Source organism: Trichosurus vulpecula, chromosome 7 (genome assembly GCF_011100635.1).
Source record: "Trichosurus vulpecula isolate mTriVul1 chromosome 7, mTriVul1.pri, whole genome shotgun sequence".
NCBI lineage: Eukaryota > Metazoa > Chordata > Mammalia > Diprotodontia > Phalangeridae > Trichosurus > Trichosurus vulpecula.
This window is the reverse complement of record NC_050579.1, coordinates 248,625,979-248,651,952: the sequence shown is the minus strand read 5'-3', so window position 1 is coordinate 248,651,952 and position 25,974 is coordinate 248,625,979. Positions and strand designations below refer to the sequence as shown.

Genomic DNA, 25,974 nt, shown 5'->3' with positions numbered 1-25,974 from the left:
AAAATGTGAGGTTTGTACTAGATGACTTGAAGGTCCCCTCTCCCTCTAAATCTATGATTCTATGATGTCTATTTAATTCCAGTTCTATAACAAATGAGAAATGGTTGTTATAGATGAAAAGCTAAACTATGTCTTACGGCCAGCAAAACTGAAGAAACATATGAAATGTTTTTAAGTACTTACTCCGTCAGGCACTGTGCTATGTCCTGGAAATACAAGCAAATAAGTCAATCACTGCCCTAATAGAGTTTAGAGAGGGGAAGACAATTCTAATGGGGGAGAAAAGAAAGGGGGTAAAAGAGGTGAGGGGGCATAGCGTGGAGGTAGGTGAAAAATGACTCTGGAGGCCTGATTGAAGGAAAGATGAAAACTCACCTCTCAAAGACAACATCCTAGGGGCAGAGGCTAAGGTTCCTGTAAGCAGGGGATGAGTATGATGGCCAGAATAGAGGGAGCATGGTATAAAGATGACTATGAAAACAAAATTCACCTTTCTTTTTTTTTAATTTATTTATTTAATATATTTAGTTTTCAGGATTGATTTTTGCAAGAGTTTGAATTTTGAATTTTCTCCCATTTCTACCCTCCCCACCCCCACTCCAAGATGGTGTATATTCTGGTTGCCCTGTTCCCCAGTCAACCCTCCCTTCTGTCACCCCACTCCCCTCCCATCCCCTTTCCCCTTACTTTCTTGTAGGGTCACATAAATTTCTATGCCCCGTTGCCTGTGTATCTTATTTCCTAGTTGCATGCAAAAACTTTTTTTTTTATTTTGAACATCTGTTTTTAAAACTTTGAGTTCCAAATTCTCTCACCTCTTCACTTCTTACCCACCCTCCCTAAGAAGGCAAGCAATTCAACATAGGCCACAAGGGTATCATTATGTAAAACCCTTCTACAATACTCATGTTGTGAAAGACTAACTATATTTTCCTGCTGCCTAACCTATCCCCCTTTATCGAATTTTCTCCCTTGACCCTGTCCCTTTTTGAAAGTGTTTGTTTTTGATTACCTCCTCCCCCTATCTGCCCTCCTTTCTATCATCCCCCCTTTTTTATCTTCTTCCTCCTTTCCTGTGGGGTAAGATACCCAATTGAGTGTGTATGGTATTCCCTCCTCAGGTCAAATCCGATGAGAGCAAGATTCACTCATTCCCCCTCACCTGCCCCCTCTTCGCTTCCAATGAACTGCTTTTTCTTGCCACTTTTATGTGAGATAATTTACCCCATTCTATCTCTCCCTTTCTCCCTCTCTCAATATATTCTCTCTCATCCCTTAATTTGATTTTATTTTTTTAGATATCATCCCTTCATATTCAACTCACCCTGTGCCCTCTGTCTATATATATATATATATATACACACACACACATATACATATATACACACATATGTATATATATATTTATGTGTGTGTGTATATATACATATATATATATATATATATATATATATATATATGCATATTCCCTTCAGCTACCCTAATACTGAGGTCTCATGAATCATACACATCATCTTTCCATGTAGGAATGTAAACAAAATAGTTGAACTTTAGTAAGTTCCTTGTGATTTCTTTTTCTTGTTTACCTTTTGATGCTTCTCTTGATTCTTGTGTTTGAAAGTCAGATTTTCTATTCAGCTCTGGTCTTTTCACTGAGAAAGCTTGAAAGTCCTCTATTTTATTGAAAATCCATATTTTGCCTTGGAGCATGATACTCAGTTTTGCTGGGTAGGTGATTCTTGGTTTTAATCCTAGCTCCATTGACCTCCAGAATATTGTATTCCAAGCCTTCCATCCCTTAATGTAGAAACTGCTAGATCTTGTATTATTCTGATTGTGTTTTCACAATACTCAAATTGTTTCTTTCTGGATGCTTGCAGTATATTCTCCTTGATCTGGGAGCTCTGGAATTTGGCAACAATATTCCTAGGAGTTATTTTTTGGGGATCTATTTTAGGAGGTGCTCTGTGGATTCTTTCAATTTCTATTTTACCCTCTGGCTCTAGAATATCAGGGCAGTTCTTGATAATTTCTTGAAAGATGATATCTAGGCTCTTTTTTTGATCGTGGCTTTCAGGTAGTCCAATAATTTTTAAATTATCTCTCCTGGATCTATTCTCCAGGTCAGTGGATTTTACAATGAGATATTTCACATTGTCTTCCACTTTTTCATTCCTTTGGTTCTGTTTTATAATATCTTGATTTCTCATAAAGTCACTAGCTTCCACTCGCTCCAATCTAATTTTTAAGGTAGTATTTTCTTCAGTGGTCTTTTAGACCTCATTTTCCATTTGGCTAATTCTGCCTTTCAAGGCTTTCTTCTCCTCATTGGCTTTGTCTGTTTTTTAAGGTGTTGTTTTCTTCAGTATTTTTTTCCATATTTTTTTGGGTTTCCTTTAGCAAGTCATTGACTTGTTTTTCATGCTTTTCTTGCATCATTCTCATTTCTCTTCCCAATTTTTTCCTCTACTTCTCTCAGTTGCTTCTCCAAATCCTTTTTGAGCTCTTCTGTTGCGAGGCCCTCTGCCTCAACAACCAAATCGTGGGGGTCTGTTAGCCCCCCCCCCACCCAGGCCTTTGCCTAGTGAAGGGCCTGATCTCACGGACAATGTATGGGGTGGGAGCCGAAGGTGGTGAATAACTCCAATTTATTCAGGATAGCAGCAAACTTTTATATCTTTAGTGACCTAGGTACATTCTTTGGTTACGTGGGTGAAAGAACAGGTAAAATCAAGACACCTGGGTACTAGGACTGCCCCGACTCCGACTACTCTTCTCCCCTTCTCTTCCTGCGCTGACCTGAAGCTCCCTGCGGTCAGGTAGTCCAGGCAAAGAACTGGAAGTTCCATGTGCTCTGGCAAGCCCAGACAGAGAGCCGGAAATTCCATGTGCTTAAGCAGGTCCGGGCAAAGACCTAGCTGTTCCTAGGGAGGCAACAAAGGTGAGACCCCTCCTCCTGGCTCCACCCATATCTCAGAGCCCTGAGTTTATCTCAGCAGGCCCTGGGTGTGGAGGTCCGAGGAGAGCAGGGCTCAGCTCTAACTTGGCCCGTAACACTCTTCCATGGCCTAAGACCAGTTCATGTTTTTCTTGGAGGCTTTTGATGTGAGCTTTTTGACTTTGTTGACTTCTTCTTGCTGTATGTTTTAGTCTTCTTTGTCACCAAAAAAAGATTCCAAAGTCTGAGACTGAATCTGAGTCCATTTTTGCTGCCTGGCCATGTTCCCAGCCAACTTACTTGACCCTTGAGTTTTTTGTTGGGGTATGACTGCTTGTAGAGTAAAGGGTACTTTCTTCCAAGCTTGAAGGGATGCGCCGTTGTTTTCAGAGCTATTTCTATACAGCCATCTCTGCCACACCAGCACTCCTCCTTCCCCAAGAACCCCGAACCTGAACCTGACTCAGATCTTAAGCCGGCTCTGCACTTCTATTCTGATCCGCCACTTAATTTCTCCCACCAGGTGGGCCTGGGGCTGGAAGCAACTGCAGCTGTAGTTCTGTAACTGCACCACCTTCGCTTCCCCTGGGGTGGTGGCTGAACCACAAACTCCTTTCACTCCCCGCAACTTTTCCCACTAACCTTCTCTGTTGTCTGCAGGTTGAGAAGTCTGGTAACTGCCACAGCTCACTGATTCAGGGTGCTATGGCCTGTTCTGCCCAGCTCCTGGTGTGGTTGGTCCTGCCACCGCCCACGCTGGGTTCCACTCCCCTCTGCTCCCAGCTCCGTGCACGATAGACCTCACCCAGCGACCCTCCAGGCGGTCCTGGTCTGGAGTCCTGCTTCCCTCTGCTCTTTTGTGGTTTCTGCAGTTCTAGAATTTGTTCAGAGCCATTTTTTATAGGTTTTTGGAGGGACTTGGCAGGGAGCTCACGCACATCCCTGCTTTCCAGCTGCTATCTTGGCTCCGCCTCCTCCAAAATTCCCCTTTCAGTACCAGAAATATTACTGATTATGGCCCACATTCATAAAAGCTAAGTTACTAAAGTTTAAATGATATAAGTTTAAAAACTAGGCAAATTTATATAGACCATATACATGAAGAATTAAATAGAAATTACAAGGCAACAAAGAAATGAATGAATGAGGTATTTCTTAAGTGCTTATTATGTGCAAAGCACTGTGCTAAATGTTAGGGATACACACAGCAGAGCAAGACCCTGCTTCGAAGAAGCTCACATCCGTATGGGGAAGCTAATCCATATGGAAGTTCTCAGCTGCAAGTCAGGTGGAAAAGTCCATGGTCCTTAGGGTGCAGCAGCCTCTTCTTCAATGGAATTTCCACTGATAAAAACATATCCAGTTCTATGTTTGAAGATATTTGAGATGTTAGAAGACAGAACATAGTCAATTATTCAATACAGATAAGGGAATAAGCATTTATTAAGTGCCTACTGTGTGCCAGGCACTATGCTAAGTGCTTTACAAATATTTATTCATTTGAATATAGAGAAGTGTTATATCTCATCGCAGAGAGACATATTGTTTAAATGTAAATGTGAGGAAAGTACTTGTAAACATTGTAGCCCTATATAAATATGTGTGATTATTATTCTTGTAAGGAATATCATACTGGGTAATCCCCATAATAGTAAACTCTAAAACATTATTTAGATACTTTGATTATACTGGAATTGTGGTATATTTATCATCGATTGAAGTAATTGAACCATCACCCAGAGCTCTTTGATCTTTTCATCATGAAGAAATCTTCATCAGAATTTGAACTTTTATTATTTATTTATTCATTCAAAAAGAACTTATTAATTACATATTACTTCCTAGGCATTGTGCTAAGAGCTGGGGATAAAGGCTTTTTAAAAGCTAAAGAAGGGAGTTTGTGTTTTATCCTACAGACAATAGGGAGCCACTAGAGTTTCTTGAGCAGAGGCATAACATGGTCAGACCAGTATTTTCGGGATATTAATTTGAAAACCGCATGGAAGATGGATTAGAAAAGTGAAAGACTTGCAAAAGGGAGACCAATTAGGAGGTGGTGAAGTTCTGAATTAGGGTGATGGTCATGTACTTAGAAAGAATAGGGTAGATGTGACAGATATTGTGGATATAGAACCTACAAGACTTGGCAAGTGATTGAATTGGGGGAGGGGAGAGGATAAGGGGGAATAGCAATTTTAAAAATGATTCCAAGGTTGTGGACTTGGTGAGTGAATGATGGTATTATCCTCAGCATAAATATGAAGTTAGGAAGAAAGAATGGCCTGGGGTGGGGGGAAAGATAATGTTTGAGATATCTATGGAATATCTGTTTCTAAACATTCAATAGATAATTCATGATGTGGAACTTGAGTGAAGGAGATCACAGATGGATATACAGATCTGGGTGTCATCTACATAGAGATGGTAGTTGAACTCCTAAGAGCTGATGAGATTAGTAGAAGAAGGTTTAGAGAAAAGAAAAAAGCCTAGGACAGAGCCTAGGGGGACACTCATAGACTGGGGTGGGATGTGGTTGATGATCTAGTGGAAGAAACTGAGAAGGACTGGACAGATGAGGAGTATAAAGAGAGAACATTGTCATAAACATGGTCTACAGTGTCAGATGCTTCCAAGAAGGAAAAAGACTGAAAAAAGGCATTGAATTTGGCAATTAAAGGACTATTAGAAACTTCAGAGAGAGCAGTTTCAATTAAGTGGTGATTAAGAAGTCAGATTGCAGTTATTCTCTATGTTTTATATATTACTAGATTTATATTAAGGTCATGTCACTAAAATTTGTGGAAAAAAGCCCTTGAGGTCTAGAAGGTGTGGGTTCTTGACCGCTAGACCTAAAGAAGATTGGATTTCAGACAGTAGACACTAGGAGGTAACTGCCAGTTCCTCAGCATGACAGTGACAAAATGAAAATATTTCTGAGGAATATTACTTTGGCAGCTGTCTGTAGGATGAATTGGCACAGGGAAAGATTGTAACAGTAATCCATATGTAGCAGGTGTGGGGTGATGAGGGCCTGCACCAATATGATATGGAAATTGATTCTGAGAATTATTACAGAGGAAGAATTATCAGAACTTGGTTATAGCATGTGGAAGTAAAAGAAAATGAGATGGAAAAAAGACTAGGGGGTGCCATTGAAATGATGGTGGGGGGAAGATAGACAGACAGAGACAGAGACAGATTATAGCAGGCAAAGGGAAGGAGAAAATACGTCCCAGGAAGAGAGGACAGATAATGCAGAGACCCAAAGATGTGAATTGCCACATATGAGTAATAGCAGGAATATCATAAAGTGTATAAAATGGAATAATATATAACAAGACTGGAAAAGGAAGTTGGAGTCAGGTTGTTAAGGGATTTAAGTGTCAAACAGAGAAGTATGTATTTGGTAGTAGAGATTATAAGGAGAATGGATTAAGAGCTAAGAAACCAAGACAAGGAAGACCAATAGTATTTCAATATTTCAAGGGGCATGTGATCAGCCCCTCAATTAGGGTTATGGCCACATGTGTAGAGAGAAAGGGATGAATTGGATACAAGAAGTGTTCTGGAGGGAGACTTCATGAGATTGGCAGCTAATTGGATATGTGGGGTGATGAGGAATTCAGAGTTGAGTATGATTCAGACTGTGAACCTGGTGACTAGAAGAATGGTGGCATCTTGATGGAACTAGGGAATCAATAAATCAATATTTATTAAACACCTGTCTGCCAGGCTTTGTGCTAAGTGCTGGGAATACAAAAAGAGACAACAGATAGTTCCTGCCCTCAAGGAGCTTATAATCTAATATACAACGAGAGAGAGAGAGAGAGAGAGAGAGAGAGAGAGAGAGAGAGAGAGAGAGAGAGAGAGAGAGAGAGAGGAGAGGGAGAGAGAAAAGAGAGAGTGTACAAGCAAGCTATACATAGAATAAATAGGAAATAACAGACGGAAGACACTAGAATTATGAGGCATTGGGAAAGGCTTCCTGTAAAAGATGGGAAATTTAAGAAAGGTTGTGTTTAGTGGAAAAGAGAATGAATTCATTTTTGGACACGTTGAGTTTGAAACCCCTGTAGGAGATCCAGTTTGAAATGTCAGGTAGACATTAGGTGGTATGGGAGTGGAACTCAGGAGAGAAATGAGGCCCAATTATACAGATCTGATAACCATTGTTAATAGTAACAATAGTAATCATTTTCATTTATATAGTGTGTTAAGGTTTGCAAAGTGCTTTACAAATATCTTCTCATCTTCACAGCAATCCTGGAAAGTAAGTATTATTATCTACATTGTGCAAATGAAGACACTAAGGCAGTCATATTAAAGACATATCCAGGGTCACATAGTAAGTACTGGACCTTTCTTGACTGTAAATCTCGCATTCTATTCCTTGTGCCACTCAACTGCTCTTAGAAATAGTCATTGAACTAGGGCAGCTAGTGCTGGTGCAAATTGATAGAGCATTGGCCCTGGAGTCAGGAGGACTCAAGTTCAAATGTGGCCTCAGACACTTGACACTATCTATGTGACCCTGGGCAAGCTACTTAACTCTGATTGCCACGAACAACAAAACAAAAAAGGAATAGTCATTAAACCCATGGGAGCTGATAAGGTTACCAATAAGAGTATAATGAGAAGAGTTAGGAGGGGTCATAACAAAGGTGGTGATTCACAGAAAAAAATATATTTATGTTATATATATCATATTGTATATATGTATTATATATCATAATGTATATAGTGTATATATTATGTTATATATATACACACACATATCTACGTATCTATATATACATACACGTCTATCTATCTATCTATCTATCTATCTATCTATCTGTCTGTATTCATGAGATTTTGGACTGCATTAAGTGAGGAATAGCTTCCAGGAATAAAGAATAAAAATATTATTCCTTGATCACACTACATCTGGAGTATTGTGATCCATCCTGAGTGCCATGTTTTTGAAAGGTCATTGGTAAGGGCATTTTAGAGATCATATAAAGGAAGAGGACAAGGATGGGGACAGGCCCTGAATCCATACCATACCATTGGTTGAAGTGGGCACAGTTAGCCTTGAGAAGGGAAGACTCAAGGTGACATGATAGTTATCTTCCAAGCATTTCAAGGGTTGTCTTGCATTCATTTTGGACCCAAAGGGCAAAATCAGGAACAACTAAAGAAAGCTGCAGAGGCAAATTAGACTTGATGTCAAGAAAAAACTTTCTAATAATTAGTGGTCCATGTGGAATGGGCAGATTCTGGAGGAGATGGTTTCCCCTACCTTGGAGGTCTCTGAGCAGAACCTATACCACCATTCACTGGGTATGTTATAGTGGGGATTGCTCTAGTGGGGTTGGACCAGATGGCTGCTGAGGTCCTCTCTACCTCTAAAAATATTGTGATTCTCTGAACTGGAGCAAGATTTAGATGGGAGGCGACTTAGAAGTCCAGATGTAGCAGGGCTCTCTGTTATGAGTTCTTTCCAGCAGTCCTCACTGCCACTCCCCACCTCAGCTACCATCCCCTTCCCTTCCCAGTCATCTCTCATCCTAACTCAAGCCCTAGCCTCTCCTGTACTCTCTGCTCTCCCTTGTATTTTCCCTTTGATCCCTGACCTTGAGGAACCTGGCTTTTCCTCCTACCTCCTCCTCCATTTATCCCTTTCCCATTTCAGCAAATTAACCCCCTTTCCACACACACACACACACATACACACACACACAGACACACACACACAATCACAATCCCTGGTTATTTCTGCCTCGATAAGAATGTGTCTGTGTTGGGCTTGGCCAGATGCCTAGACCCCTTGCTGCTCCGGACTCCCTGGCCCAACATTCCTAGTGAGGGTCCCAGGGCCTTGGGAAGGCCGCAGGAATGTTCTTACCCTATCCCTGCCCCCACCCCCATCCCAGCTTTTTCTTTTCTTTTCCCAAGTTTTTAAAAATAGAACTGAATGAAAATGTAAGTTACATTTTCTGAGCTTGCTGAGAAAGTGGGAGAGGTAAGGAAAGGATAAATTGGTGTTGGAGCAGAGGAAAAGCAAAGAGAGGGTCTCCCTTCCTGTGCTCAGAGCTACGAGGATTGTGAAAGATGTGGTTTTAAAGGTGCGGGAGACATCCGAACATCTGTAAGGATTCTGAAGTGAGGTGACAAGAGGAATCAAAGGAAGGATGATGGAAGATGTTTGGTCAGGGCAGGAGGTGTCTGTCAGCTCTGGTTTAGAACCATGAAAGGTGGTTTAGAGAGAATACTCCCCTCCCCTACCCACAGTCATCCCTTGGGAATCTTGGAAACTGAACCTTTCATCCTGGAGGAAGAGAAAGCTAGTCATCTCTCAGTTTTCTTTTGATGCGAGTCCGGCATCACCTGGAGATATCACCTGGGAATAAAGAAGACTAGATAAAATGCTGAGAACCTAGACTCTTTTCAGCAATTTCGATTTCTTTTTGCCCTTGGTTTTCAGGCAGGTGAGAGTTGGGTTCAAAGGTGAAGACTAGAGAAGCTGAGCTGAGACAGCCAGGAATTTAAAACACTTGTCCAACCAAAGAGTTAAAGTTGGGACTGAATGCTCCTCCTCTTATCTTAGTAGTCAGGTGGTCGTATAGGCAATTAGGTGGTGTAGAGGTGTCTGGGTATTGTTTTATTTCTTTTTTTTGGAGGGGAGAAGGCTGGGCAATTGGGGTCAAGTGACTTGCCAAAGGACACACAGCTAGTAGAGTGTCTGGGTATTGTAAAGGAAGCTTAGAGCATGCTGGACTCGGGGCAAGGGAGACCTGAGCCTTCAGACTCCTACATCAGCTGGGTGATCCTGAGGAAGTCACTTAATTTCTCTCCTTCTGTTTCTTCATCTGTAAAACGGCAATAATAGTGGAGCCTGTCTCACCAGGTTGTTGTGAGGAGGCTGTGGGGTAAAAATGTGTAAAGTACTTTGCAAACCTGGAAGTGATATGTAAATGCTAGCTGCTCCTTCTTGTTGTTGTTGTTGTTGTTATCATTATCTGGCCAATCCGTGTGCAGATGGAAATTGGAGAGCAAAAGGTCTTACAGAGGGGCTGAGGTGTGAAACTCTGGGTTTCCGTAGGAGAGAACCTCCCTGTCTTGGGTTACTGCAGTACTTCTACCTGCAGGAAGCTAGGTTGTCAGGCCTCTAGCAGCCTTTTTACTTCTTAAGACTCTAAGAAGTAATTAAACTCCCAGTAATTAAAGTAATTAAACTTCTTTTGGTTTTATTTATACCAAGCATGTCAATATTGATGCAAGGATGCAAGGGAGTAGAGTTGATTCTATAGCAATGCTTTGGGCTTGCCCAAGCATTTTGCTGGGACACAGGAATTATTCCCCTCAACTCATCATGTGGTGCAGCTGGCTCCAGTCCATTCCTATCAATGTATATGTAATCATGGAGATAGATAGATAGATAGATAGATTGGATGGGTGGATGGATAGATAGACAGACAGACAGACAGACAGAGTGGATGGATGGATGGATCTATGGACGGACAGATGGACAGATGAACAGATAGATAAGCAGATGGATGGATGGATAGATAGATAAATGATGGATGGATAGAAAGAAAGATGGATGGATGGATGGATAGATAGATAGATAGATAGGGGATGCAGAAGAAGGGAGTTGGAATGGTCAAGAGTTTGAATTCCGCCTTCAGTCAATCTGGCCCTTACCAGATTGCTTGCAGGAATGGTATTCATTCTCTTTCCCCCTCTCCTTCCTCTTCCCCCCAAGTACTTTTCAGGGAGTACTGTCTATTACACCTACTGGATTATCAGTTCTCAATATAGGAGATAGAGGATAGGTTCAGAAAGGAGAGAAAGATGTTCTGGAGTGTCAGAGTGGAAGCTGTCTTGTTCTGAGGGGCTGGCTGCAGGTTTCCCTAAAGGTGGTGGTAGAAAGAGGGTGAGAGAATTGTGGGTAGCATCTGTAAGGAGTGGGGATGGAAGTTCAGGGGAGAGGGAGAGAATTGGAACTGAAAAAAAAATTAAAAATAAGAAAAAGAAAAAGTTCAGCCTTGGGGTCTTGTTCTCTCTATTGTGTATTTTAGGAACGAATCTCTGATACTGTGTGGAATGAGATTGATGATCTTCAAGTTTTTCGGGTCTTGGACTTGGAGGACTTAGAAAAAATGTTCTCAGCCTATCAGAGGCATCAGGTGAGGTCTCCTGGGTGTCGTCTGCTCCTTGGTGTGTCTTCTACTTACCCCTGGGCCCGGCTTCTTTCTCCTGATAACCCATCCCCCCCTTCTCTTCCTTTCTATAACCCCATCAAATTCTTCCCTTTGCCACCAAATGACTGGTCTCCCTTCCCTTCCCCCAAACTCTCAGGGAAGACCAAAGATCAGGAGGAAGCCTAGCTGCTTCTCTTCTGATCCTGGGGACACACAGTTAACAAGCATAAGAATAACAATAATCTTACCTTACGTGCACACACACACACACACGTACATGCCTCTTTTAAATTAAAGTTTCTGATGACATTTTAAAGCCATTATCTTCTGTGGTAAGTGGAGTAGATCTTATTATGACCATGAGACTGTGGAGATAGGGAAGAAAAGGGCTAGGACCCCAGAGAGAGGCAGAGACTTTGGCAGGGGGGCACACTGAGAAAAGGGGGATTTTCTACATTTTCTACTGCAGCCAGTGTCAACAGATAATGATCAGTTACTTTCATGATCAGGTTTTGTTCTTGTTTTTTGAAATACTTATGCTCACCATTGCAGTGTGAGTTGACCAAATGCCACATTGGAATATTTCTTGCTTTCTTTGGATACGTAATAAACAGAACTCTTATATTTGTCTCTCTAAAATAATAATAAATTAGGGAAGGGAAGATAATAAGATTGTATTAAGCACTTCATACATGCCATTTACTCTGCTAAGTGCTTTTACAAATATCTCATTTGATCCTTATGACAACTCTAGGAGGTAGGCACTATTTTCCTCATTTTATAGTTGACAATACTGAAGCAGAGGTTAAGTGACTTGCCCAGGGTCACACAGCTAGTGAATGTCTGAAGCTGAATTTAAACTCAGGTCTTCCCGACTCCAGGACCAAGGCTTAGAGCACTGAGAATTTGTCTATTAACTTTCTCCTTTGCTGCAACTTGTTTCTTTCTTTTGGTTTTATTTATACCAAGCATGTCAATATTGATGCCATGTGGTTATTCTAATGGTATGTCCACTGCCTTGGTCACTGGACATGGATTTAGAGAACCAATAGCTAAGTTGATGCTTATATACAATCTACAGACTGCAGGATTCTATAACTTTGTCTGGGTCATTGATAAAAATGCCCCATGTCCTTTTCTGCCCTCCGCTGCTACCACTAGAGAAAGGAGAAGCAGGTTCCAGAGGATGGAGATGTTTCATGTTTTCCTTTGTTTCATGGCATTGTCATTGCCAGAGGATGCATCATCAAGTGGCTTCGGGTGATGTCTCTTTTCTAAACTAGTCTGGTTCTCAGGAAGCAGACAGTCCATTGCCAGGACCATACTTCCAACCCCCAAGGTTGATATCACTCTCTTACAAGTTGTGTGAGCCCCTGGACAAGTCACTTGACTGATTTCATCTCAACATCCTCCTCTGTAAAATGGGGATAATAATAGCACCTACCTCCCAGTGTTGTTATGGGGATAAAATGAGATAATGCAAAGTGCTTAGCACAGTGCATGGCACATAGTAGGCATTTATAAATATTCATTTTCTTCCTTCGTAAGTACAACTAAAAACTAAGTGGGGTTAGATCTGCCACTGAATTTATGAGCATGGCCATTCTTGTGAACTCCGTCCCAGCTGAATGAGTTGAGATGCATAGCTGAGAATGGAATTCTCAGTTGCTGTACTAGGTCAAGGTTAGGAAGTGTTTCTTGAGCCTGTTCATCTAGACCCCCCAACCCAATCTGGGAGGTAAGTCCACTGAAATTACTGCAATCAAGTGGGAAGCCACTTAGAGACCCCAAGTTGGGGTCTCTAAGACACCCCAACTTTCCCTCTAATTCAGACTCAGTAAGGGTTGCTTGGCCCTGACCCTCTTTTGTCTCTAACTTGGGACAAAAGGTTGTTCAAGATGGGGACAGCTGGGGACTTTGCTATTGCAGCCTCTGCCCCCTTAACTTTCCCCAGACCACTGTCTAGGGAAAAGTGAGACTGTTTAGCATTGTGGACTAGAAACCAGAAATACGCTCTGGATTCAAGTCCTGATCCTTACATTTTCTAGCTGTGTGGTCTCAGAAAAACTACATGCTTCTCTTGGTCTCAGTTTACTCATCTCTAAAAGGGAGTGAATAGTACCTCCACTGCCTAACTTCTAGGATGATTGTAAGGAAAGTGTGCCTCCTTCCTTCTTGATTGAGGGAGGGAATAAAGAACAAGATGCTTTTCTTTCCTATCTTGCAATGAGCACAATTTTTACTTGTTTCCAAGTTAATTTTACTTCTTTTGGCAAAAAAGGAAACTGGAGAAGGGAGTGAGTCTGTTTTATTTCTAATGAGACGTTACTGGAAGAAAGAACAATAGGCATTCATTTGTGATGAGAGGGGGTCTGAGCTCCAGGTTCCTGCCTCAGCCACCCCAAAGTGACCACCCTGGGGTAGCGGTCGGGGGTGGGGAGAAGGGCAATTCATTTTTCTGTGCCTCTGTTCCCTCTTGAATCCATCCCAATTCCTCTCCCTCCCCCCTCCAACACGCCTGTCTGCCATTTTGGAGAAGTGGCTTGGGAGATCTATCAGAGCATGATTGCAAACTATGGTGGGCTGCATGGAGGAGGGAAGAAGACAGTAGCTGCATGAGAGCCAGGGTGTTCCAAGGCTCTTTGCTGTTGCTTCGGGGTCCCCGGAGTCTGTAGAATCCCTGTAACTAATGTTCTGCATGTTTAATTCTTTGTTTGCTGTGGCTGCTGCCTAGGACCTGCTAACTAATCCTCCCTTTAAGCAGGTGAGTCACTCTTGGGGCTCTGGACACCCCAGTTCTTATCCCCCTCCCAGTTCCTACTCCACATACTTGGGCCCTGGAGAAAAGGAATGCCTAACCCACCCTAACCGCAGTGGACAGAGTCATTGAGGAAAGATGAAAATGTCCAGAGCAGGGATGGGAGGGGATGCTTGGGGGGGGGGGGAGGGATTCTAGCAGCATTAGGGGTAGTTTTCTGGACACTTAAGCCTCTCAGCTGTGGCCAGGTGAACTGGTTCACTGTTGAGGAACCTGGTGAAGGAGAGCTAAGAAGTCCTGCTTCTGTGACTGTGAGTCAAAAGGAGAATCCAGGGATATAGTTTGCCTCTTTGGGAGTACAAGAGAAGGGGAACTTGGTATTGCTGAATCTCTGAAGACTGCCTTTTTACTTACATCACAGAGGCCTCCCATTCTCTTTCTCTCATGCGTTTGCTCAGATGCCTTCCCCTTGAGGATAATGAGCACCATATAAAGCCCCCAGGACCCAGGAAGGAGGCAACCATTGACCATTTCTGAGCCAGCTTCTTCTCAGGAAATTGTTGCTTTAGTCCTGCACAGTGACTAACAAGACCCCAAGTGGGGTTTCCTTGGCAAAGATTCTAGAGTGGTTTGCTATTTCTTTCTCCTGCTCATTTTATAGATGAGGAAAACTGAGCTAAACAGGGTTAAGTGACTTGCCCAAGGTCACACAGCTAGTAAGTATGTCAAGTGTCTGAGGCTGGATTTGAACTGAGGTGTTCCTGACTCCAGGGCCAGTGCTCTATCCACCATGTCACCTAGCTGCCCCCATCACTCCATTTTTTAAAGAACGATGGTTCTGCAATGAGAGGGCTTAGGTTTCAATACTAACTCTGGAATTTGCTCCCTATGTGACTTTGGGCATGTCACTTAACCTCCCTGAGCCTCAATCTCCTCATCTGTAAAAGGAAGTTAGATTAGATAGCCTCCGAGATCCCACCCATGGTCACAGGTTATATGGTTCTTTCCCTGCCTCCCTGGTGACCAATGGCCTGGGCATAGACAGTTCCTGGGTGTCTAGGGAGGTCAAGAAGCAGCAAGTCCTGAACCTCTTCCCTGCTTGGTTGCAGAAAGAGATGGGCTCCACTGAAGACCTCTACCTGACCACAAGAAAGGTCAAAGAACTCTCAGTCATTGATGGCCGAAGAGCCCAGAACTGCGTCATCCTCCTTTCCAAGTATGTTGATTCCCTCTGCCATCATACCCACTTCTACGGATGGCCTTGTGTTGCGAGGTATCGATCTTCCCATACCAGGAGCTCCCAAGCTGGTTGACGATCGCTTCAATCTCTTGTCCCTAACTTGGGCGCCTGGGATGGAGACAGCTAGACACTTTGCTCTCACAGCTATGCCTGCCACTGAGTCCCTTGAGTCCACCAAAATTTCAGGAAACAAAAAATGCTATGACAGCTTCAGCCCCCTTAACTTCCCTTTAGTGGTCTAGAGAAAAGTGAGACTGTATAGCATTGCGGAAAGGGGCACTGGACTAGAAACCAGAAACAAACTCTGGGGTCAAGTCCTGATCCTGACATTTACCTGGCCTCTGGATGCTATGAAACTTGATGAGAAAGGCCTATTTTCTCAGGGTACAGTGTCTAATGATGACACAGATGAAAATAATATATAGGTGCGAATGATGATAGAGGTGCGAATGATGATACAGGTGCGAATGAAGATACAGGTGCGAATGATGATAGAGGTGCGAATGATGATACAGGTGCGAATGATGATAGAGGTGCGAATGATGATAGAGGTGCGAATGAAGATACAGGTGCGAATGATGATACAGGTATGAATGATGATAGAGGTGCGAATGAAGATACAGGTGCGAATGAAGATACAGGTGTGAATGATACAAGTATGAATGATATCAGTGTGAATGATGGCAAGTTATAAAGGTACTAATGATGATACAGGTGTGAACAATGATACAGGTGCAAATTTTGATACAGGTACAAATATGGTACAGATGCAAATGATGGCACAGATGCAAATTATGCTCAGGTGCAAATGACAATAGTAACACCTTGGTATCTCACTATGAGGGACCAGAGGAAAAAAAGTCAATGAGAGCCAGATGTTTAATTAGACCTCACCATTCATCTCCTACTCTTCCCATCTGAAGGGGGCAGATTATACATCTGCAAGGGGTGGATCAGTAATAAACTGCTGCTTTTCCACATACCCAACCTGCCTGGGTGATAGAGACTTCTGGTTATCTAGGAAGAGGCAGTCACCTGGTCAGCATCCAGCAGCTGCTGCTATCCCACGGGGATCTGAGCAGGAGCATGCACCAAGGGGCTGGGCTCAGAATATGCCCATGGGGTTGAATGATCTCAGTGTCAAAACATGTTGCTTTACATGCAGAACAAGACAGGCACTATCCAAGCTAACAGCTCTGCTTCTGTGTGAAGCCTCCTTGCCTGAGCTTGGGGCCACAGGTCACAGTCCCACAGCCTATTCTTAGCTCTGCCTTGGCCTCACTCCCTTCCTTTTAGTGGATCAGATCCCATCCTACCCCATGCCTCAGTTTCTTCCTCCTTGGTAATGGGAAGAAATCATCTTTTATAGCAGGAATTCTTAACCTAGGGTCCATGACCTTTAAAAATATTTTTATAACTAATATATTACATTATTATATAATTATTTATTAGTATATATGTGTTGTATGTTATATATAATATATGTTTCCTTTATAATCCTATGTACTTTAAAACATTATTCTGAGAAGGTGTCTTTAGGCTTCACCAAGCTGCCAAAGGGGTCCATGAGACAAAAAAGGTTAAGAACTTCTGCTCTATAGGATTCTGAGTTGAGAAGAAGGCCTGTTCTCTAGGGAAAGAAGAAGGAAATGTTATGGCATCTGTCCAAGCACTTGGGTTTCCCAAGATCCAGCAGAAGGTGGAACACTAAGGCCACTTCTCAGTGCCAAGAAAGTAGACAATTAATCCCTTGATGAGAAGGCAGAGCCCAAGAGTGCCATCAGTTTTTAAGGGATGGTGGATGGGCTTGATAAATGCCTAATAAATGTTTGATTGATTGATGTGTAGAGATTGGGGAAGGAGCCAGGATCCTTTGTCATATCTCTACAATCAAAGTTAAATCCAGCTCAATAACAGCGAATAAGTTGTAGTGTCTTTGCCACAGATGTCAGAGGCAGCCAGAATTTTTAAAAAATCGGTAGAAATTGGATGACTACATTACAGGCACCTCTGTGTGAGGGAAAATAAGTTAAGTAGGTGTATTGAAGGTGTATTGAAGAACGAACTAGTTTTGTTTTATCTCGGAAGGCTTCCTAGAGGTGGTGACTCTGAGCTGAGGTGCATTTTTCTCAAGCAGAAGCATATTTAAATGCATTGTCTGATTTTGATGGGGGAAATTAAATAATGAAGGAAGTGAGGGGTCTGAATGGGGGGTTTAGGAAATCTCTAGAGCAGACTGCTAACAAGGTAGAATCTTCTAATTAGGTTGAAGCTCTCTAATGAGGAAATCCGACAAGCTGTGCTCAAGATGGATGAGGAGGAGGACCTGGCTAAAGATATGCTGGAGCAGGTGAGGCCTGATGATTGTGCAAAAGGAACGTGGGGCTCTTTCCTCTCAGATAGCTATCCGTAGTGAGTAGCCCAAGAAGAAGTGAGGCTAAGCAAAATCAGAACTCAGAGACGTTTTAAGGAAAATGGAAATTACCATGTTCTAGTCTGTTAGGGGAGGAAGGCATAGAAATGAGATAGTAATGGGAGGAAGGGATGGAAATGGGACAGTAACGGGAGGAATAAAATGGCAGTCTCTGTCACCATACCATTCTTTCATGAGTCTAGGCAATATCCTCCCATCTTTTTCAAGGCAGAAATGGGGTGGGCTCACATTCATAAGAGGAAATGAGGGGGGGCAGCCAGGGCCTCATCCCTATACAAGGAGATCTTAGAGTCCTCTAATGGGTACAGCCAGAAAGGTCAACTCATCCATCCTACCCTGGGGCAACACTAGACCTAAACAAGTGGAACTGGATTAAAAACTCATCTGTTTTTAAAAACCTCCCCCTCCCCTACTCTAGGTAGTTATGAGATGGACATCCCTCCCTGCCAATCCCTGTTTCCCAGCTTCTTACTGAGTTTTTTGTCTGTCTGCCATATCATCCTCCACAGCTTCTCAAGTTCATCCCTGAGAAGAGTGACATCGACCTACTGGAGGAGCACAAGCATGAGATCGATCGAATGGCCCGGGCTGACCGTTTCCTCTATGAGATGAGCAGGTCTGGGGGCAATGGGTAGAGGGCTTGGCTGGGTCAGTGTGTATGGCCTTGAGATGACCACTTATTTCTCAATGTGAGCAGGTTTGGGGTAGCATAAGAAATCTGGGGAGGGATGAGAGTTGCGGTTAAGGGGTAGAAAGGGGAGGAACAGAGCTGGTTTCATGGAGGAGCAGATACAAAGATTAAAGAAGAGCTGAGGAAGATCAGAGGCTCGTAACTCTAAGTCTGCAAGGGGATCTCATAGGCCATTTAGTCGAACCCTCTCATTTTACATGCAAGGAAAGCAAGGCATAGAGTGGGAAATGACTTACCTGAGGTTCCAAAATAAGTTAGTTATAGAGGCAGGGCTAGTTCTCAGGTCTTCAGACTCCCATTCTAGCGAGTACATTTTCTGTAATTTAAGCATTACATTGTAGGACCATAGCATCATACTCTTAGAGCTGAAAGGAACCTCAGAGGCTTTCTAGGCCAATTCTATCATTTTGCAGATGAAGGAAAATGAAACAGCTTGCCTAAGGCCACTCGGGGAGCAAGTAGAAGACTTGGGATCTCAGGCTCCTTTCTACACCATCTCAGTCTTTCTTTATCAGTGTGGGATGCTAGGGCTCCTGATGAGGACATGGAGGACTGGACCTGGGGCTGGCTATTGAAATGACTCTTCATGACCTGCTTCCCTTTCCCCTGTAGGATTGACCACTACCAGCAACGTCTACAGGCTCTCTTCTTTAAGAAAAAGTTTCAAGAGAGACTGGCGGAGACCAAGCCTAAAGTAGAAGGTAAGGTTGAGGGAAGCTGGGAGGAGGCCTCAGGGTACAGGGGATTGTAGTTAAGGGTCAGGATAGGCATATTTGAAGAGGGAAGAAGTGGGAGGCCAGAAACAAAAGAGTTACAGTACAACGAGGCAGGGAATCGTTGGTGAAATCTCTGCCGACCCCCAAACAAACCCAAGGTCAAATGCAAAATTGAAAACTAACCCAATTAGAAAACGAATGTATGTGTATGTTGATACACATGCAGTCCAGATGACACATGTGGCACCTTAGCATGCCAGATGCCTAAGGACCTCAGTTTCCTTATCTGTAAAATGAAGGAATTGGACTAGATGACCACTAAGGTCCTTTCCAATTCTAAATTTATTATCCTAATGATTGTTCATTAAGGGAGAGGGTTTTGTTATATGACTACACAATGCAACAACCCAGCATATGATAGAAGTTACATAAATGTAGAATGCATTATTCTAAAAGCCGTGTTGGGCAGGGGATGGTTATTCTGGAGGAGGGGCACTAGAGCAGAAGAGAGGGGATGGAGAAGATGAATAGGATGTATTTAGTTGGCCTGGAGTATCTAGTTCTAATATTAGGGCAGCTGTTCGTGATGGAATGGAAAGATCCCAGCACTTCGAGTCAAAAGACATGACTGTGCTACTAATTAGCTCCATGACTTTACAGGAATCACTTAACCTCTCTAACTTTAATTTCCTCATTTGTAAAATGAGGAATTAGACCAGATAATCTCTTGGATCCCTTCTGGCTCTAACCTTGGTTGTGTCCAAGTAGGGACACAGAAGGCAAGGCTGAGCTGCCTCTCCCCCCTAGACCCCAGGATACTGGGACTTGAGGCTTCGTAAAAGGAATGATAGGAAGGGTCTAATTGATTCAAAGAAGAAGTAGTTAAGTTGGTAGGAAGTGAAAATGATGAGGCAGCCCACGAGGAAGAGAAGAAGGTGCATGTTTAAGGAAACAGAAGAGGAGTAAGAAGGTTTCTCTAGACTTCCATCCCTCACCCCACCTCATCCAAGAAGATGATTCTAACATAGTGATAAAGAAGTGGTCCATGAGTAAGGCTAGGAAACCAGAGGTCCTAACTCACCCTGAGTCCGACATCTAAGAAATACCTTGAGCGCCCTCTGCTGGACACCGAGAGCTTCAGCTTTCAGTGAGACTAGTGGTGATAACCTTCTCAGCATAGGCATCGATCGTCTGGATGCCCAAGGAGACACAGATAAATACAGAGACTCCCCATTCAGTTCAAGTCTACCCTATGCTACTATGCAACTGCTCATCCCAGGATGGAGTGATGCAGGGAGGCAGTTGGGAGGCCATAGGTCTCCAGCCTCATCATATCTGTAAGTGGAACAGACAAAGAGCCCAGGTGAGGGTCTTACCAGTGGGCAGATACCCAGCTCCATAGTGGAAATGAATGAGGATTCAGTAGATGCAGATAAATGAACATACTTTGGTAAAATTATACTATTTAAATAAATTCTCTCTAGCCAACTTTCAATTGCATGCAGATTATCATAATTATTAGTAATTGTAGTTAACATATAATGATGTAAATATTATCGTATAGTTATGCAAGTTATGCTGTTATATAGGATATAAATACATGTAACATAATATGTAATTATATCAAAATATAATTATATAACATAATATAATTATATATAATACAACATACAATATGATTTTATGTAATTATAAGTAATACAGTATACTGTATATAATAATTATATAATATATAACACATTTGATTATTATATATAACACAATTGTACTATATTATGTAGATAATGTATACATATTACATATAAAATAATTTATTATATATGATATATGTAATATAATTGTAAATATATAAATATAATTATATAATATACAATAATTATTATAGCAACATTATACTTATATGATACAATTTATATTTCTATGTTATATTAATATATTTATACATTATATTTATATAATGCAATATTTCTGACTGACATGAGAGGCTGCATAGCACAGCTGATGGGCAACAAGATCTGAGTTCAAGTTGTGCCTCTAACACCTATTGACTATGTCCCTAAGCAAGTCACTTAAGCTCTTAATGACCCAGACAATTCTCTAAGACTCTTAAGTTGCCTAGAAAGGGAGTCGGGGGCCTACTTGCATTGGTAGAGGGAGTTTCTGTGCACCAATGATATCACAGCTCTAGTCCCTATCAAAATCCCAAAGGTTAACAAGGCACCTCACTCACAACTGCCCTGGAGAGCTTTGATAGTTTACAAGCTTTGTCACTCTTATTTTACATATGATGAAAGTGAGAGGTGAAGGGATTGTCTGTGGTCAAAGAGGTAGCGAATGTCAAAGCTGGGACATGAAACTCAGTCTTGTGCTTTTTTTCCTGTGTATACGTTCTGTGAAATAATTAGGAAAACACGTCTTTTTGAAGTCTTTTTTGGCGGGTGAAGGGGGCATGGTGGGAATCTGGTGTTGTTGAATTGTTTATGACTTCTCCCTTCCAACTATATAGATAATTGAGTGTTGACTGTAATTATATCATGAAAAAGCAGAAGGGTTAGTGGGGGCATCTATTATAAGGGCAGCAAAGATTGTGAGTTGTATGGGAGTGAGAATTCACAGCCACTCTTCCAGTTCATCCAGGAAGGCTGGAAGAGGTGAACTTTCACCTTCCTTGGACTGGATGAGGGGCAATGCTTCTTGGAGGTAGGGGGCTAGACGGATGGCCACTGCCACTCTGAAGCCTAGGCTTTCCAAGCTTTGTGTTGGAATATCCTGGTGGTTGGGGGGTGGGAATTTGCCTTCCTTCCTTATGGCTGTCCCCCAGGCCAGTGTTAGGGGTCTCATCTAGTTCTGGGGGTGACTCACCCCTACCCCCTAGCCCTCCTGCTGGCCTCCAGGGAACTGACACGTAGCCACCGACTAAAGCGTCTCTTGGAAGTCGTCCTCGCCATCGGCAACTATATGAACAAGGGACAACGAGGGGGAGCTTATGGCTTCCGAGTCTCCAGCCTCAACAAGATTGCTGACACCAAGTCCAGTATTGACAGGTGAGAGCCCTCCCTTCTTCCCCCTTCCCAACCTCCCCTTCATCTCACCCATGATTCCACCTTTCCCTGGGGTACTGCTTGGATGTTTTCTTGATCTCCCGAATTTATGACTTCTGACCAACCCTTTCCCCCATCTCCCAACTGCAGGAACATCTCATTGCTGCATTATCTGATCATGATTTTGGAGAAGAATTTCCCTGACATCCTCAACATGCCTACTGAGCTTCAGCATCTCCCTGAAGCTGCCAAAGTCAAGTGAGTGGATACATTCTTCTCTGTTATTGTTCCAGCCATCCAGACTTGGATCTATCCCCCAAGTCCCTCCTGGCTCCAGAACATTTCCACTGGGCTCCTATGGCAATGAGGGACTGGGAAAAAGGGAGAGTAGCAACCAGAATTGTACTGAGTGGTAGAGAGAAGCCAACCAGACACTGAACTTTTGCTGTGAATAACCTGCATGCAAATGAAAGTTGGCTGCATAGAATTTATTTAAATAAGATTTTCTCTTTTTTAATGAAAACATAACTTTTCACCTGAAAACTGAGGTTTAAATAAATATAATGAATTCATATGGAAAATCAGAGTCTTATCCCTTTTGAGATCCCAGCTCCCCTAGGGAAAGGGCTTAGAGGTGGGAGGAGGCCTGTATTAGAAACTTCTGTACAAGGTGGGGGTCAGGGAGACTCTTCCTTCTCTCCCTCAGTTCCCCACTCCCTGCCCCTTCCCAAATTGGGAAATTACAGTCCAGTTCCCTCACCTGTTTCCCCTGCAGTCTGTCAGAGCTGGAGAAGGAGGTAAACAATATCAGAAAAGGGCTGAGAGCAGTGGAGGCGGTGAGTACCTACCCCTGGATTCCCATCCCCTAAGAATTGGGAGTTGGTATTGTAGGAGGCAAGAGGGTTGCAAAGAGTCGCTCATAGGATATGCCCTCTCGGTGGGATGGCAAAGCCCGCCCCTGTGCACTAATGTTTTATCTGTATTAGGGTGTTTTTTTGTCCTCCTGACTAGATTTAAGCCACTCATTAAGGCCTGGGATTGTACTTTATACTTCTCTGGATCCTACCCTACCATAATCCCCACCCTCCCCCACCCAGTACTTGGTACAGTGCTGAGGGTATCTGGTAGGGCATCTGCTTGCCAACTGGTACATTAATTGACAACGATCATGATGCTTCATCAAATTTCTGCCCCTATTTAAGGTCCAGTTGAAGACAATAGGTAATCCAAAAAGTCAGTTCTGTTTGGCATGAATTAGATGTCAATTTTGTCTTCCTAATTATGTTTGACTTAGGTTGATAATAAAATGAGTTGATATTCCTTCTAGCTTTGAGGAGAGGGGTGGGGGTTGAGGGAGCTAGAGGAATTGGGGAGTGGGAGGTACCCTAAACATATGGCAGAGATGGGGAGGGAAGGGGGGACTGAGGGAGGGAGGAAGGGAAAGAGGGGGGGAGAGAGAGAGAGAGAGAGTGTGTGTGTTAGTCCTGGAGACCATCCTGGAGAAGGATGATAAGATCACAGACCCAGTGCTGGAAGACACTTTAAGAGGGCACCAAAAAAATCCTGTATATTTTATTTTATGAATTTTAAAGAATAATTCTGAGAATGCATCTCTAGGCTTCACCAGAGTGACAAAGGAGGACCATGACACAACTAGACTAAGAATGAACAATTAAGAACCCCTGCTCTAGGTGTCATTCAGTTCTATCTTCTCATTTTATTTTCTTTTTTTTATTTCTTTTAATTTTTGGAGGCAATTAGTGCTAAGTGACTTGCCCAGGGTCACACGGTTAATAAGTGTCTGAAGCCAAATTTGAACTCAGGTCCTTCTGACTCCAGGTCCAGTGCTCTATCCACTGTGCCCACAGCTGCCCCTATCCCCTCATTTAATAGTGAGGAAACCAAGGCCCAAGGGAGTATAAGAGACTGGTCAAGGTCACATCCTATATAAATTTAATTCACGATACCCTCTTATTTCTCCTTACCCCGTTCTAGAGAGGTTGAAGACTCCTCTTTTCTCTAAGGACTTGGTTCTCTGCTCTAGAGCATCCTAGTAAATGTCTCCTGGATGCTAGCCTATATTGGTCAAATATTGAAATATCCTGCAGCCTTTCTCTGAGCCTCTTGGTAGCTGCTCCTGGTGGGTATGGGAGATAAAGAACTGGAGGCATATTTGGCTTTCCCTTCCCCTCTGGTTGGGTGTGGTGGTGCTGAGGAGAGATTTGTCAATCGGGGGACAGACAGATGCATAAATCCAGACAGAATGGGAATGGGGTTCGATTGCAAATGTGATTGCTTCAGGCTAGATATCAGGAAAAACATGGAAAGTTGCTTGCAGAAGACTGAAGAACAACTTCTGTGAAAGTCCCTAAAAAGAGAACACTCTTTTCTCCTCCCCCCACCGCAGTCTATTCAATCTGAGGGCAAAGGTAGTAACAGACAGAGGAATGGATTTCATGGCCTTTTGAAGATCCTTCCGGCCCAAGAAATTTTGAGACTGCCTCCTTACTGGGTTCCTATTGGTAGAAGGAAGGATAGGAGCCTGGTATAAGTGAGGGAGCTTTTTCCTAGAAACACTCCCTCCCTTTTAATGCTGGACAGTTTTAGTCTGAAATCCCCTTCCCTTTCATTTCCTCCTCACTTCATAGGAGCTAGAATATCAGAAGCACCAGAAAAGGGAGTCGGGTGATAAGTTCGTCCCAATCATGAGCGACTTCATCACCGTTGCCAGCTTCAGTTTCTCAGAACTGGAGGATCAACTTAATGAAGCCAGGGACAAGGTAAGGATGCTGTCATCCTCCCATCTTCCTGATCCTCAATCCTAGCTCCATCAAGTCCCCTGAGACAGGCTAAAGATCCCTCACCCCAAATTCCCTCCTACCTTAGCCCCTGATGACCAACCCTCCATGTCCTGACCCTTGTGTCTCTGCTTCCTCCCTCCTCTTCTCCCAATGACAGTTTGCCAGGGCACTGAAGCACTTTGGAGAACCCGAGGGCAAGATGCAGCCAGATGAGTTTTTTGGCATCTTTGACACCTTCCTTCAGGCCTTCTCTGAGGCCCGGCAGGACCTGGAGAGCATGAGAAGAAAGAAGGAGGAGGAGGAGAGACGGGCACGGATGGAAGCTATGGTAGGGAAGAGGCACTGAGGGGGAAGGGAAGGGAAAGGAGGGTTGTGGAAGAAGTGGGAAGAGGAAAAAACACTGACGAAACAAAGTCTGGTTGGGAGATAATGGACAGAGTTGATAATGGTGCATTCGAAGTGCTACCTTGTAGGGAGGAACAAGGGTTTGGGAGTGTCATGGGTCAAGGTGGGTCTCATGAGGCCTGGGCTCATTGGTCAGTCTGTCCTCTTCACCAGCCCCACCCACCCCAGTAATCATGGGGCCATCTCCAGTCATCCTGATCTATATCTGGCCACCAGACCCAGATGGCTCCAGAGGAGAAAGTGAGCCTAGTGACCTTGCACAGCCCTCCCTCACTTAAATCCATTTCATTTACAAGTCATGGCATCACATTCCTGATGTCATGGTTCTCTGTGAGAATGAAGGACAAACAATGACCCAGGCATTACAGGAACATGATAGAAAATGGGCAGAAACTGAACGAATTTGAGAGAAGAAGGAAAGGCCTTGAGGAAGAGGATTAAGGATTCAGGTTACTTCAAAGAGGGTTAGGAATCAGTGTGAGGCTGTTGGGGGAAAGGAATAAGCATTTATAAAGTGCCTAGAGTGTGCCAGGCACTGTGTTAAGAGCTTCCCAAATATCTCATGTGAATCTCACAGTAATCCTGTGAGGTAGGTACTGTTATTATCTCCATGTTTTTAAATTGGGGAAACAGGCAGACAGAGGTTAAGTGACTTGCCCAGGGTCATACAGCTAGTATTTGTACTCAGGTCTTCCTGACTCCAGGCCCAGCTCTCTATTCACTGTATCCACCTAGGATCCTGTAGGGCAGCTGGGAAACCTTCT

The 25,974-nt window shown here is 43.2% G+C and overlaps 1 protein-coding gene across 1 annotated transcript in view; it reads left to right on the top strand.

Annotated features, from left to right (window-relative positions):
* The window catches only part of DAAM2 (dishevelled associated activator of morphogenesis 2), a 62,199-nt gene that overhangs the window by 32,201 nt on the left and 4,024 nt on the right, over nucleotides 1-25,974 (top strand). Inside the window, exons 14-23 of the mRNA XM_036767107.1 lie at nucleotides 11,002-11,109; nucleotides 14,992-15,098; nucleotides 17,388-17,472; nucleotides 18,066-18,172; nucleotides 18,860-18,948; nucleotides 21,839-22,007; nucleotides 22,155-22,262; nucleotides 22,780-22,840; nucleotides 24,653-24,784; nucleotides 24,963-25,133. Of these exons, the coding sequence (XP_036623002.1) occupies nucleotides 11,002-11,109; nucleotides 14,992-15,098; nucleotides 17,388-17,472; nucleotides 18,066-18,172; nucleotides 18,860-18,948; nucleotides 21,839-22,007; nucleotides 22,155-22,262; nucleotides 22,780-22,840; nucleotides 24,653-24,784; nucleotides 24,963-25,133 (1,137 nt within the window). The remainder of the gene's footprint in view (nucleotides 1-11,001; nucleotides 11,110-14,991; nucleotides 15,099-17,387; nucleotides 17,473-18,065; nucleotides 18,173-18,859; nucleotides 18,949-21,838; nucleotides 22,008-22,154; nucleotides 22,263-22,779; nucleotides 22,841-24,652; nucleotides 24,785-24,962; nucleotides 25,134-25,974) is intronic.